Here is a 14,040-nt window from a genome sequence, read left to right on the forward strand (position 1 = left end):
TTCACCGGAAAAAAATTAGTAGTTAGTTTTTTTTGTTTTTGATTTTAAGCTTATAAGAGAATTTACAAGTACAATTTTTCATGTCTTTTGTTTCGTATTCTTAAAATAAAATATTTACATAAGCGCATTGTGGGAACAAATGTCGATATTCAACATTTTGGCAGGAATGATTATCGGGGTAGAAATTCTCCCACGAAACCGGTTACCTACTGACCATGCACAGCGATCACGCATTCGGCTCGATCTGCTTTATAACATTTTATGTGATAAGACATTAGACTACACAATTATCTGTGTTATACACAGGACAGTATGGCTAAAATACAGACAGGTATGTTAATTGTTCCGTGTACAGTTGATCCCTTATTAAGTTTCTTTTTAAATACTGAAGTGACTTCCTTCTAAATCGTAGTCAGTGTTTCTCTGTTGTAGTACAATGTATATTTCAATCTTTTCAAAAGATATATATATATTATGCAACATTCAAAAATAAGTGTTAAAAGTTACAAATACATACACAGATTTGTTGTATAAAACTGTTATGTATGTGATATTTAGGTTTTGAGGTTTTTGTGAAGATCATTCAATTTTCTACTCATGGTTTTGCAAGTATGTTACACCACTTCACCCAGTTTCATGAGCTATATTAATGTACTTTGATGGGTACCTCTCAGGGACGTATAATACAGAATGATAACAAACTAGGCCAAGTGGTGACTTCTCTGATGTTAGCTTTTATGTTAGTTCAATGAGCTGTGAGGTCCCCTCTTCTTACTGCTGTAATATGTAATGTTATTCAACTGTGTCTCTACGATGAAGTTCTCATCAGCTGAAAGACCAAAAGGCCATAATAGTGGACATAAAACCTGTTAATTAAATATGTAGATATGATGTAATGTGGCACTGACCAGCCTAACCAGAGTCATTTTGTCGGCCAGTGAGACATTAGTCTAATTTTCATAACAAAAAATATACTAATGGATAAAAGTAATATATCACAAAAGTTCCGTTAGTCACTCAGAAAATTACTCAGCTTTTTGATGCCATCAATGTAAAGATAAGTTTCTCCACTATGATTTTTCTAACAGAAAGTGGTATACAATACAGGATGGTACAGTCTGTATTTCAGTTGTAAATAGCTTAAACATGCATTTCATTTTACAAATATGAAAATTAAACAGAAATTTATCATCACAAAAGTTAGCACTATCAGTTTCAGAATTTTTAATTTTTTTCATATGGTTTATTTTGAAGAGAATACTGTTGAAGAAAATTGTTTTATCAACACTTCAAGAAAGGTTATCTTGAATTTCTTTGCAGTAGCGTTACAGGTATAGGCAGTGTGTTACCTTTCTGTATTATAAGTCCCAGGTCTGTCTGTAGTATTTTTTTAAACAAGCACCACATATAAATCAACCTGTAATAGTCTGATCCTTTTGGATATCATCTCCTCATAGTTACAATAGTCAACACATGTATAGCTTTTACTATTTGTATATGAATTAGACACTAAGAGGCCAGATATTCACATTACAGAGCTATATCCATCTACCCACAGGCCATCCCCCCACCCCCTCCACTTCCCTCACTAATCTGGGATATCAACCTGTAATTGAAGAAGGATTTGTAATGACCTTATCCCACTCTCCGTGGTCAGTCGAATACTTGTGAAGATTTCAGTATGACAAGTACATTAAATAAATTCAAGCTATATAAACTGGTAGATGACTTTAAGATTTCAACATGAAGCTAAAACAAAGATAGATATCACAGTAAGTAAGTGTGCTGACATGTACTGGTGTATAAGATCCGAGTCGTGACTGTGTTTACAAATTGTCTAGATAAAGTCAATTAAGGAATGCATCTTCACTGTCAGAAATATACTAAAGCTCTGCTTATCAGTGGATTTTATCCTATAATTACCAATTTTGGTTTGAGCACCCCTTTAGATAGTGGAATATCAAATTATGAAAATCAGAGGTTTCTCAACTACTCCACTGTATATTTAGAGTTATGGCCCCTTCTTCACGATGCTTCCCTTTTGTTTGGGAATAGATCTCATTTACATGTACAGTAGCCAGACATTGTAGTGACTATAACTGCGGTTGGCAAAGTGTCATATACTGGAAATAAGTCATGTGTTACTCTATAAATAGAGTTTTGGCGGGTTGTTAATTTTGTCATTAATATATACCTCAGTAGAGACGGGGGATTATATATAGTCTGCTAATCATATTACTTTGTATTGTTAACGAAATATGAAATATATTGTGGCATTCATTAAAATTTCAGTCATTAAATATCTTTAGAAATCCCTGTGATTGCCTTGAATTTGAAATAAGAATTATAAATGAAAACTGGTTTTGCAAGTTCAAATTGTCCGAAATTGATAAACTGATTCAATTATGATAAACTGTTGAAATAATTAAAACCATAGAAGATATTTTAAAATATTCAGATATCAGTACTTTTGTTATAATATTAAAATTCAATGGTTAAGGTTTGGTATGATTGAAAAAAAATTCTGTTGTTAATATATATTTTTTTATGTATACATTTCAAGTTATTGGTGAAATACCATATTGAATTTCTTCCATTGATCAAATTACCAAAAGACACCAATCCTTAAACAAAATGCAGTTTTACAAGGTACAGGGTTGATCTTTCAGTGCTGGGGCTCATAGAGCCCAATGAGGCTGGGGTAACGCTGGCCCATGAGCACCTCAAGATGGAGTTTCACACGATGTACACACCACATCCTGACCCCAAAATACAAGAACAGAAGAATGATGACATCACGTTAGAAAATCTCTGGTGGATACGTCAGCACCCGTAGGTTTACAAACCAGAGTCTGTGTGTTTGGTATATGTGTCATATTTGTTACATTACCGAGGTCAAATTTAAGGTGGAATCTGACCTTAGGACTTTGTAAAACTTTACACTTTGTAAGCTACTTTCTGAATTATACGGAATCTACATTGAGTGCATAGGAAGTACAAAAGGTAACGTACTAGCCTTTCACAATGATAACTAGATCATATGTGAAGGTTTGGAACTACCAGTCAAGACTCTCAGCATACTTCCATGTGGAAAATGCTGAGAGCTAATTAAAGTTAAGAGAACTGGCCCCACTTGTATAAAACATCTCAACTTGAGATTTCCTCAAGTCGAGATTTTTCTCAGCTGATATCTCCTCAAAAACGGCTTGTATAAAATTTTCTCAAGGAACAGGAGGATGTCCTGAAATTCCTTGAGGAATTTTCATACAAAATATTTTCAAGGAGATATTAGCTTAGGAAAATCTGGGCTTGAGGAAATCTCAATTTGAGATGTTTTATACAAGTGGTGCCTGATATTATAATGTGTTATAAAACAGATCAAATTTATATCTATATTTACTTTGAGTAAAGCTATGGTGACGTTAAATAAATGCTGAGATACTGAGTGTTTCTTTCAAACTTAAGAGCACAATTAAGTTATGTCTTGATAAGGTAGATGATAATGGTAAAAAAATTGTGTACCTGTCTATTGTTTCTTTATTCTCTACAGTGTTACAGACTTTTGAATAATTGTTTTCAGATACAGCAGTGTTAAAAACCTGTATCTGAATGACGTACAGGATGCTGTAGCAGCTGAAATGGAGTATTACAAGGTAATCTACAGGAAAATATCATGTAAATGATAGTAATTGCAACAGATATCCAAGGTCACGGATTCAGGACTACAATGTTTCAAGGTAAGTGTGTCACAAGGTCAAGGTCACAGTTTCAGGACTACAGTATTACAAGGTAATATGTCACAAGGTCACAAGGTCAGAGTCACTGATTCAGGATAACAATATTACATTGTGTCATAAGGTCAAGGTCACAGTTTCAGCACTACAGTATTACAAGGTAATATATCACAAGGTCATAGTCACTGATTCAGGACAACAATATTACAAGGTCATTGTGTTATAAGGTCAGGATCACTGATTCAGGATTACAGTGTTGTAAGATAAGTGTGTCACTGTCAAGGTAACAGCTTCCGAGTTTAATTTTTCTAAGGTAATTGTTCAAGAAGCTAAAGGTCAGTATTTCAGGACAGAAGTACAACAAAATAATTGTTGAACAAGGTCAAGGTCACAGGTAAGACAGATTATTACAAAGAAGTGCAGAACTAGGGTTAGGTCACAGTCTCAGGGATCACAAATGACAACTGAAATGTTTAACAAGGTTCAGCTGATAATTTGAGGATTGGTGTAATACAAGGTAATTATGATACAAGGCTGAGGCCACAATGTTTCATATGATCAGTATGACAGAAGTTGGAATTTTACATATGGTCAAGGTCATTTATTAGCTCTCAGGCATTTTTAGAAATACTAAGTGTATGATTTCACCTCTGAGGTTTACATCAGAATGGAAGTTCAAAGATATATACCAGTATATCATATAGATACACTGTGTTTTATATTGAATGATGAAACAATTTCAGTATAGTTAAATGACAATAAAACTTATCATTGTGCATAGTAATTATATTGTTTTTGCCTCTAGTTTGATCTGATTGTTTTCACTTTGTTGTAGAGTAACGGAGGTGGCACCATTGTTGATGTGACAACTATGGGTATAGAAAGAGATGTCAACTACCTTCAGAAAATCTCCCAGGACACAGGAGTCAACGTAGTGTCCGGCAGTGGTAATATTTACTTAAGGAAGCATGTTACCTGACACATCATACCTCCCTTATCTCTCTTATAGAATTCTTGGTATTCAAAAAGTGCAGTCTATCCATTCATTCTCACTTTTTTGTGGAAATCACCTTTGTCAGTTCTGATTTGATCTCTCTGATACTTGGTATGTATTATACTCTTGATATTGAATTGTCTCCTTTTTTATATAAAATTTTGAGCCATTCAATAGTTATTGCCCTTTTATTCTTTCAGCTCTTTCTGTTAGAAATAGAAATGAGGAAAATAGAGTTAAGTACAGAGGATAGTTATAAAAAGGAAGTACACTAAATAACCTTTGATAGACCTGTCAGTCATAGTTCAAGTTTTAAATACACTTTGATGTAACTAAAATATGATTTAAATCAAAGTCTAATAAACTTACTGTTGATATGGTACTCTACAATCAGCATGCTTGATTGTTATCATTATAATCAAAATATATACAGTGCTGAATGATGTATGTGTCACATTTTGTAAAGATTTTTATCTGGGGGTGATAATAATGCTTTTTTGATACTGACATATCTTTGTTAGAATATTACCCTGGTCTTTCTGAGGTATAAAGATACTGATAAAACACACATTTATAATAGCTATCAGGTCATGGAAGATATTGATAACAGAAAGTCTCAAATCTCTTGTTTTCTAGGATTTTATGTAGAATCATCCCGACCTGAAACTGTTGCCATGACAGTTGAGGAAATGGCTGAAGTGATGACAACTGACATTGTGAGTGGTTGTGACGGGACATCTATTAAATGTGGTTGTATAGGAGAGATTGGGTGTTCCTGGCCACTGGGGGGTAAGTGATGGACAATTTCAGTATTTTCTGTCAGAATGTTTGTACAGAGATAGCCCTAAAAAGTTCTGGTTTTCTCAGTACAGCAATACACCCTTTACAATATACTTATCTTACAAATCAAAAGAAAATTTATTCAGGAATAAGAAAAAAAGCGTTAAAGGTTTCTCTGGATGAATGTGATGTCAGATTTCATTAATACTTCAATTCAGGAATGTCAAAATAAATAAATTTGTTCAAAATTATTAATTTTTTTATCTAAAAAAATGATTAGAGAACATAAAAATGTTTATGCATTTTGCTGTGAAAGTATCTGTTTCTGAAGATAATTTATTTGTTTGATGTGTTGACTACATCAGGTATTGTGGGAAATGATTCATTCTTTGTCAACAGCATCAGAGAAGCGAGCAGTCCAAGCATCCGGTGAGGTACAGCAGAGTCTCGGCTGTCCCGTTATCTTTCATCCGGGTCGCGATCCTGATGCACCATTTGAATTAGTTCGCATTTATCAAGAGGCAGGTGGGAGGGTGGACAAACTAATTATGTCCCATCTAGACAGTAAGTACCTACAAAATCTGATAAAGATACACAATAAATATATAACACTGTGTACACCCAATCCTCGATACTCCAGAGCTTACAATCACTTTTTGTTCCCTGAACCCCTGGAACATTTCAAAGAAAAATTGAAGGTAATTTGATTGTTCTAGAGCAGGTGTTAGTAGGATATCCTGATACGCTCCTTCACAAAGGAATGACACCCAACATCAAAGTCAGTACAATACACTGTTATGTGTTACTTTGATGTATATCAAACCACAAAATGGCGAACATAGAACTTTTGCCATGAATTGTTCCAGGGGTATAAAGAGCAAATATGATTGTAACCCCTGGAGTATCGAGGATGTGTACACCCAGCCACTTACTCTTCCAGTACACCAAGTCTGTCTCCTTTTCTTTGTTTCGCTAAGGTCTCAATGAATATATGTATATCCCTTCATTTACTGTGATTTTACTCTCATTTCATCGATTTTGAGTTTGAATTATAGTTTTATTATTCTGAATTATTCCGACTTTCTATCAACTCTAGGATATTGGTCTGGCACCAGTTCCTCAAATACTATCGACAGTTAAGCAGTAGTTAGTGGAAAATTCAAACTGTCGCTACTGAACCAACAAGAGTGGTATTTGAAAAATTAACACTCAGAATGTATCAATCTGACCTGTCACAGCAAACCTTTACAGCTGTGAAATGATAGAGAATGTTTCCAATTTGATTCAATTTATGTATGAAAATTATCATGAACCACTGATTGAATAACCTGGGCCTGGAGTCATTGAACCAGTTCAGAACAATGTAGAAAAGTCAGTAGTTCTATTAAGATGTGAGTCTGCTTTTATTTGGATCCTGTATATTTATTTTTCAAGAGCAATGACCAATGCATGTAGAAACTATCAAAAAATTATCACACTGGTCTCTTGTCAGATGAAGGTGACCGTGTTGCAAGAATTTCCATTCAATTGAGATCACCATCCTGAAGAAAATGTTCCGTAAGAAAACATGACCAGCCTCCTTCCTTCTTATGGTTGCTTCCAAGGCTATTCATGTCACATTGACATACCTATGTTTTTATTTTTATTTATTTTTAATTTCCATGTGAACAAAGTTACCAAATTTTGTGGATTTGTTTAGGAAAATCACTGTAATTACTAATGATAATTAAAAAAAAGAATGTTTCAGTGATTTTTTGTTTTTCTGGGGGTAAGATGGGGAGCAGACATAGGTATTCTAAATTCTTTCATTAACATTGACTTCAATGCACCTTATGAGTATGAATAATATATGACCAAGTACTACAGAAGCCATTGTTATCATGTTAAAATTTTATTGTGATATGTGAAGACAACTTGTAAGCAACTAGACAGGTATGACAATTATAGAATTGTAATCTATCCCAGACTCGGGAAACGCTTACAGATTACATGGTACCTACCTTGTATTGTACAAATATGTGACAGAGCGTGGTTCAGGAGCATTCATGCCTGATAGACAATTTCTAGATCTTGTTTTCCTTTTGTAAATTTTTGTCAGTGCCATGAGAATTTGTTTTTCAGGAACTATCAGTGATGTCGATCGCCTCATAGATTTTGCCAGACTGGGCTGTTACTGCGAGTATGACTTGTTTGGGGTAGAAAATTCACATTACCAATTCTGTGAAAGTTGTGACATGCCAAACGATGCTGACAGAATTCGAAGAATCAAATCTCTTCTGTATGCAGGATTTGAGGACCGGATTACCATTGCCCATGATATACATACTAAGATACGACTGGTAATACGCAAACAGCTACACATATTAGAAAGAATTTTCAAGGATATTTTGTTTTGAAACCACTTGAACTCTTGTAAGAGGAGCAGTACAATTGTTTATTCCAAGTTCTCTACATTTTTTATCAATATTCCAATTTTAGAAATATTGGTGGATAAATCAATACATATTTTTTTTCAAAACTAAACACAAAATATAACAAAAACAAGATGTGTTTATGAAACACTATGCCCTCATTTGCAACAAAATTCTGAAGTAGGACGGTAAAACTGCACTGTGTTAAGCATGTGCTGATGGCATGCACACTTTATGAAACACTTATGTCTTCGTTGTGGTAATGATTTGACACTTTTATTTAAATAGTTATTGCCAATGTTTAAATTTTTCAAATGAAGATCCTGGTGGCATGGTCAAAAATGTTACCACCGGAAAAGCGTTGTCATAAGGAACACACATGCCAAATATGAAAGCCCTACCTCTTATGGTGTAATAGTCATGGGCAAGGTTAAGTTGACAACAGACAAACAGACAGCACAGAAACATTATGTCTTGATCTATCTTTCTATCGGGGGGCATAAAATCAGTATTATCAGTATATTGTACAGCACAATTATCATTCATTGGGACAGTTAAAATAAAATAACCACTGAAACACATATATTTACAGTATGTTACAATACAAATCCCAAGTACATTCTCAATGTAAGACTTTTCTGTTGTAGATGAAGTATGGAGGCCATGGGTTCTCCCATATCCTGTTAAATATCCTACCGAAGATGCAGCAGCGGGGAATTTCTAAGAAAGTTGCATATAAAATGGTTACAGAGAATCCACAAAGATGGCTGGAATTTAACCCACCAAACTGAAAATCTGTGGAGATAAGCGAATCAGTGATCTGGAGCGAGGATTGATTATGATGTGAATGTATGACTATGAATTAAATTTGATTTTTAAAAAATGGAAAAAAAACTTTCTCTCTTATGAGTAAATGTTTTGAAAAAAATACATCAATAAAAAAGAATGATTTTATTAAGCAAGTTTTGGTGTCTATGGCTAAGAAGGTGAGTATTATTTAATTCTACACGATTAACTAATTATATCTGTAATGTGCTACATGGTTTGTTTACAAGTACTGTACACTAAGGTCTACTACATAGAGTACTGTTCAATGATATTAGTTTACATGTCATTGTGATTTTACACCAGAATACAACCTTTACTCACAGCAGGAGAGTTTCTACCTGTCAGTAGTGAGTGACCAAAGTTCATGTTGTCTTGGAAAGCATTATATAATTGTACAAAAGACAAACCATATTTATGATTAAAATCAAGCATAGAAATCAGTTCAATTTTTCCTAAAGAATTATTCATCTATTTAAAAATTGATTCTTATCATGGGATTTATCATTTTGAATTTCACATCAGAATATTAATTGCTGCAACACCTTCTTTCTCTGTTTCAGTCAATGCCACATATGGCAGAACAAGGCAATGAAACACATTTTGGTCGGCATACATGTGTTCATTTATTTTAGTATTCTTTTTACAAAAATTGTTTAAAACAACATAGTTTTTGTACACATATATTCCTTAAAGTGTTTATATTATAGAATTATTAAGATATGAAAACTATTAACAGGGTAAAAGAATGTTATCTAAAATCTTTACATATAAATTCTACTTCCTCTGTCAATCTACACCTTCAGGCACTTTTTGATTCAGATCGATAACTCCTGATAAACTATAAGACAAAATTCTAATTAATGCTTTGATATAGTGAATACATGTCAGTATCATATTTTAGGATGTTAAGTTTGACTGATTTATAGAGATCAAACAAGACAAGTCCATCAGGATAACTTAAACGGTAGCTAGAAAAAAGTAACTTCATTCTGAATTTCAACACAAAATTGTCAGATTTCCGACAATTAGACTGGAGCGTATATTTAACGTCCTCGATTTAGTAGAAAAAAAGAAACCACATCAGTATGAAAATCAGTGACTACAGCCAAACATTACATGGTCGTTAGTCATTAAACTGATGAACTTGGCCAATAAGTCCTGCTTCTTGTCCACCGAACAAAGTAGTAAGCAAGTATTTATTTATTTAACCGGTTTTACGTCTCTGTTACGACCTTTCAGTATAGATGGCTAGGCAACTTGTTTTGCCACGGACTTACTTATCTAGTGGTCTCGTCTAATTGTCCGTTTTCATATGCTCGCAAAGCCATATTGAATGTAATGAAATATGACAAGTATTGTTTGCTGACTGTATGGATCTGCTTGAAGTTGACGTAGCGTCACTCTTCTACACGATAACCGAACCTCTGGATGCTTGACCGTCTACACACACAGGTGTATAGGTGTAAATGTACGATCTACGTTAAGATTTTATTATACAGGCCGAGGTAGGAGGAGGCGGGGTAATTATAATGTATTAAATGTCGTACTCATCAGTCTTGTATCCAGACACAGGTGCTGCAGAATTACAAAGTCAACTCGGCACCAGTTTGGTACAATTAGTCTTGTATCTAGACACAGGTGCTGCAGAATTACTTAGTCAACTCGGCACCAGTTTTGTACATCACCTATCGCCATAATCAGTCTTGTATCTAGACACAGGTGCTGCAGAATTACTTGGTCAACTCGGCACCAGTTTTGTACATCACCTATCGCCATAATCAGTCTCGTATCTAGACACAGGTGCTGCAGAATTACTTGGTCAACTCGGCACCAGTTTTGTACATCACCTATCGCCATAATCAGTCTCGTATCTAGACACAGGTGCTGCAGAATTACTTGGTCAACTCGGCACCAGTTTTGTACATCACCTATCGCCATAATCAGTCTCGTATCTAGACACAGGTGCTGCAGAATTACTTGGTCAACTCGGCACCACTTTTGTACATCACCTATCGCCATAATTTGTTTTTGAATTACTTTTCGGCACCAGTTTTGTACATCACATTTGTTTTTGTTTTTTTTTACTCTATATCCGAAGTCAGGTGTTGCAATAAGTAGCTGTAATGCTGTAGAACTTACAAGTATACAGGTAGGAGAAAGAGTATTCATATTAGTACTAGACAAACATAATTTGGTGCATTCACTTTGTATTAGGACTACCTCAGATTGTTTATGAAATTCGGTATCTCAATATACCTCCACGGGCAATTCTATGACGTCAATAAGCTACTGAGCATGGTTATGTGTGAATTGGTTCTTGAAAATACACGTTTTTTATATGGTGAATTTTGTTGACAGGCTTCTAATATTTTGAGGTAATTAATTCATATTGCGAGTGATAGTTTTGCTAAAATGTTTTTACAAGTGTTTGCTAACTGCTTCGCTGGTAGTTCGGTCAAATCTTTGAGCCCCCGATGATACTTCCTAACAAGGTGTTTATATCTCTTATAACTTAGCATCTGCGTCTTTTTCTATCTCGGGACGTGACAGCATCCTAGATATTTCCCACTGTGTTGTCTTCAAGTCGAGTTTAATTATAATTGAAAATATACTAGCAACCTTTCCAGCATTTCAAGCACTTAGTTTTCTGCTACATTGATGATAAGATCATTGAAGTTTTGTGGATTTCGAACCGTGTATGGTTAAACATCCGATCATTATGTGTAGTACGATGTCTTCTCCGAGTATACAAGATTGACGTATTACGTGACCAGACGGACACTGACGTAAGGCGGACAGAAAACCTGTACCTTACTTACTAATTTGTCACCGGTCATTCGTTGTCAAAGATAATACATGTTCCGGCGAGTTCTTGTCGACATTACCAATTCTTTTCCACATGTGAAAGTCGCTCTGAAGTTTACATGGAAAATCTACCTAGACAACATAAAATACAATCGTCATTTGACTTTGAACATAACGCCCCCTCACACCACCTCCCTGTCCTGAATTTATATTTCACCTCAAAAGAATATCAACAGCGGACACTGGAATCTGATGCATCCTTCAAAAACGTTTCTTACATTTCTATAACGTCATTTATCTCCGAAAGAAATTATATCGATGGGAAATTTACGAGTTGCTTCCCTTGTACCATCGAACATTTGTGGTTTGTTGAATTTTTCGAACGTTGCTTCCCTTCGACTATTTCTGTCCATATATGTTTAACTACAGCACGTATACAGTCAAATATGCGATATGGGGAGGGGCGAGGTAGCAATTCGCACACACCTGTAACAAGGATACTAGCGCCTGTCTGTAACATGGCAATTCGTACCCAATTTTAGCATAACAACTCTTGCCCACCCGTAACATAGAAATTCATGCCAATCTGTAACATGGAAATTCTTGCCAACCTGTAACATGGCAACTCATGCCCACCTGTAACATAGCAACTAGCGCCTGTCTGTAACATGGCAATTCGTGCCAAATTATAACATGGCAATTCGTGCCCAATTATAACATGGCAATTCGTGCCCAATTATAACAGGGCAACTCGTGCCAACCTGTAACATGGCAACTCGTGCGCACCTGTAACATGGCAATTCGTGCCAAATTATAACATGGCAATTCGTGCCCAATTATAACAGGGAACTCGTGCCAACCTGTAACATGGCAATTCGTGCCAACCTGTAACATGGCAAATGGAGCAAAACCTTTGTTTTTACGTTCTCACTTTTGAGCTCAGCCATTCTGCTGTCTTCTGTAGAAAAAGGTACTTTAGATACCGTAGATCTGATATAATCTCTATTATTTGTAACCTGAACTGTAACGACCCACTTAATCTATTACTCAACAGCAGGATCTTTCTATCTAGACACCGGGTACTGGACGGGCCTTAATAATATAATTATATCACCCATACATATAGTATTATTAAACATGTTGTGTATGTAATTTTATATACAGTATCAAGTAACCAGTTTGACATTGCCTGTAGTCATATCTTTCAACACGTGTCAGTGATATTACAGTCGGTACGTTAATACACAAGATGATGGCCTATACTTGACAAGAAAGGAAGTTACAGTGTTATCCTACGTGAACATTGGTAAATGGTTTTATCTGTGTGTTGTGACCCTGGGCAACATATATTTTGGATAATGTGCGACGGATCTCTCATTTATAGTTCAGTGAGATACCAAATACTACGTAGTGAAATCAAGATGGCAACCTATAAGGCCGAAACAGAACATCTATGATCCATTTTCCCGAAAGGTCCTAATTTTCCTCTCGATCCATTTTTTTCGCCATTCAGGCTAAAATGTTACCTCATAGTCTCCGTGCTGAGTTTGCTCATAGTACACACATGCGATACTCACATGTTACAAATATATAGGACTAAGCTATTATGCATCAAAACAATAGCATTTATGAGCTGCCAAGATCGTGCAAAAGATAAAAATGAACTTTTTAATACCTATTTAGAATCAGATTCAATGAAGTCAATCAATGCTGGGATAACACTGCATCATGCAGCTTTCGTCCTTCTAGGAAAGCTCCTTTCCAATTTGGGATAAATCACTCTCTCGTGAGTCAATGTTCTTGTGAAGTTTATGTTTGATTTTTTTTATACAAAATGATTAAATCAGAAATCGTCTATAACACATGTTGTTTTCATCCGATATAACGACCAGAAAATTCTAAGGTCCGTGTTTTCATCATGATGTGGCAGTTTTGTTGATCCGTATAATCTCTCAAGAAGTATTTTACAAGTTTAAGCGTCTTGATTCAGCTGGAAGCGTGCAGAAGGATTTTAGTGTATGAGAACTTTTCTCACCGAAGAAGAATCAACACCCTCTTCCCCCCCCCCCCCACCCTTTTTTTTTTTATAAAAATCTTATTGCTTACAATTGCTATGATAAGGTAAATAATTATTGGTCCTCTAAAAATCAAATTCTGTAAGCAAGTGGGGCAAAACAAAACCCGATGTAGATTCTTTCACTTAAGTAACGATTCCCTCCCACGTAACTTCAAAACTGTAAGAGATCCCCCTCCCCCTCCCTCTACGTAACATTTCATTGGAAGGTCGTTATGGACTTTTCTTCCTTTTTTATCCAATTCACCGAAGAATCAACCAACCATACTCCCGGTCGCTAGTCCCACAAACAAAAAAATGTTGTTTGACATCGCTGTCAACACTGCGATCTACGCGAAGTGACAAAAACGTTTCCGGAAGTGCGTGAAAACCTATGGACTTCAGCTTGAAACTCTTGCAGATATCGATACATAG

At 35.3% G+C, this 14,040-nt stretch overlaps 1 protein-coding gene across 1 annotated transcript; it reads left to right on the forward strand.

Moving 5' to 3' along the window:
- Positions 1–244: 244 nt before the first annotated feature.
- Positions 245–8,842, forward strand: LOC132543156 (phosphotriesterase-related protein-like). The gene is made up of 8 exons (XM_060206630.1): positions 245–331; positions 2,670–2,832; positions 3,581–3,653; positions 4,570–4,681; positions 5,365–5,517; positions 5,908–6,072; positions 7,630–7,847; positions 8,567–8,842. Exons 1-8 carry the CDS (start codon positions 313–315, stop codon positions 8,708–8,710), a joined length of 1,047 nt encoding a protein of 348 aa, XP_060062613.1. The 5' UTR covers positions 245–312; the 3' UTR covers positions 8,711–8,842.
- The last annotated feature ends 5,198 nt before the right edge of the window (positions 8,843–14,040 follow it).

Source organism: Ylistrum balloti, unplaced genomic scaffold (assembly GCF_031769215.1).
Source record: "Ylistrum balloti isolate Yb309-2 unplaced genomic scaffold, AGI_CSIRO_Ybal_v1 Utg369578, whole genome shotgun sequence".
NCBI lineage: Eukaryota > Metazoa > Mollusca > Bivalvia > Pectinida > Pectinidae > Ylistrum > Ylistrum balloti.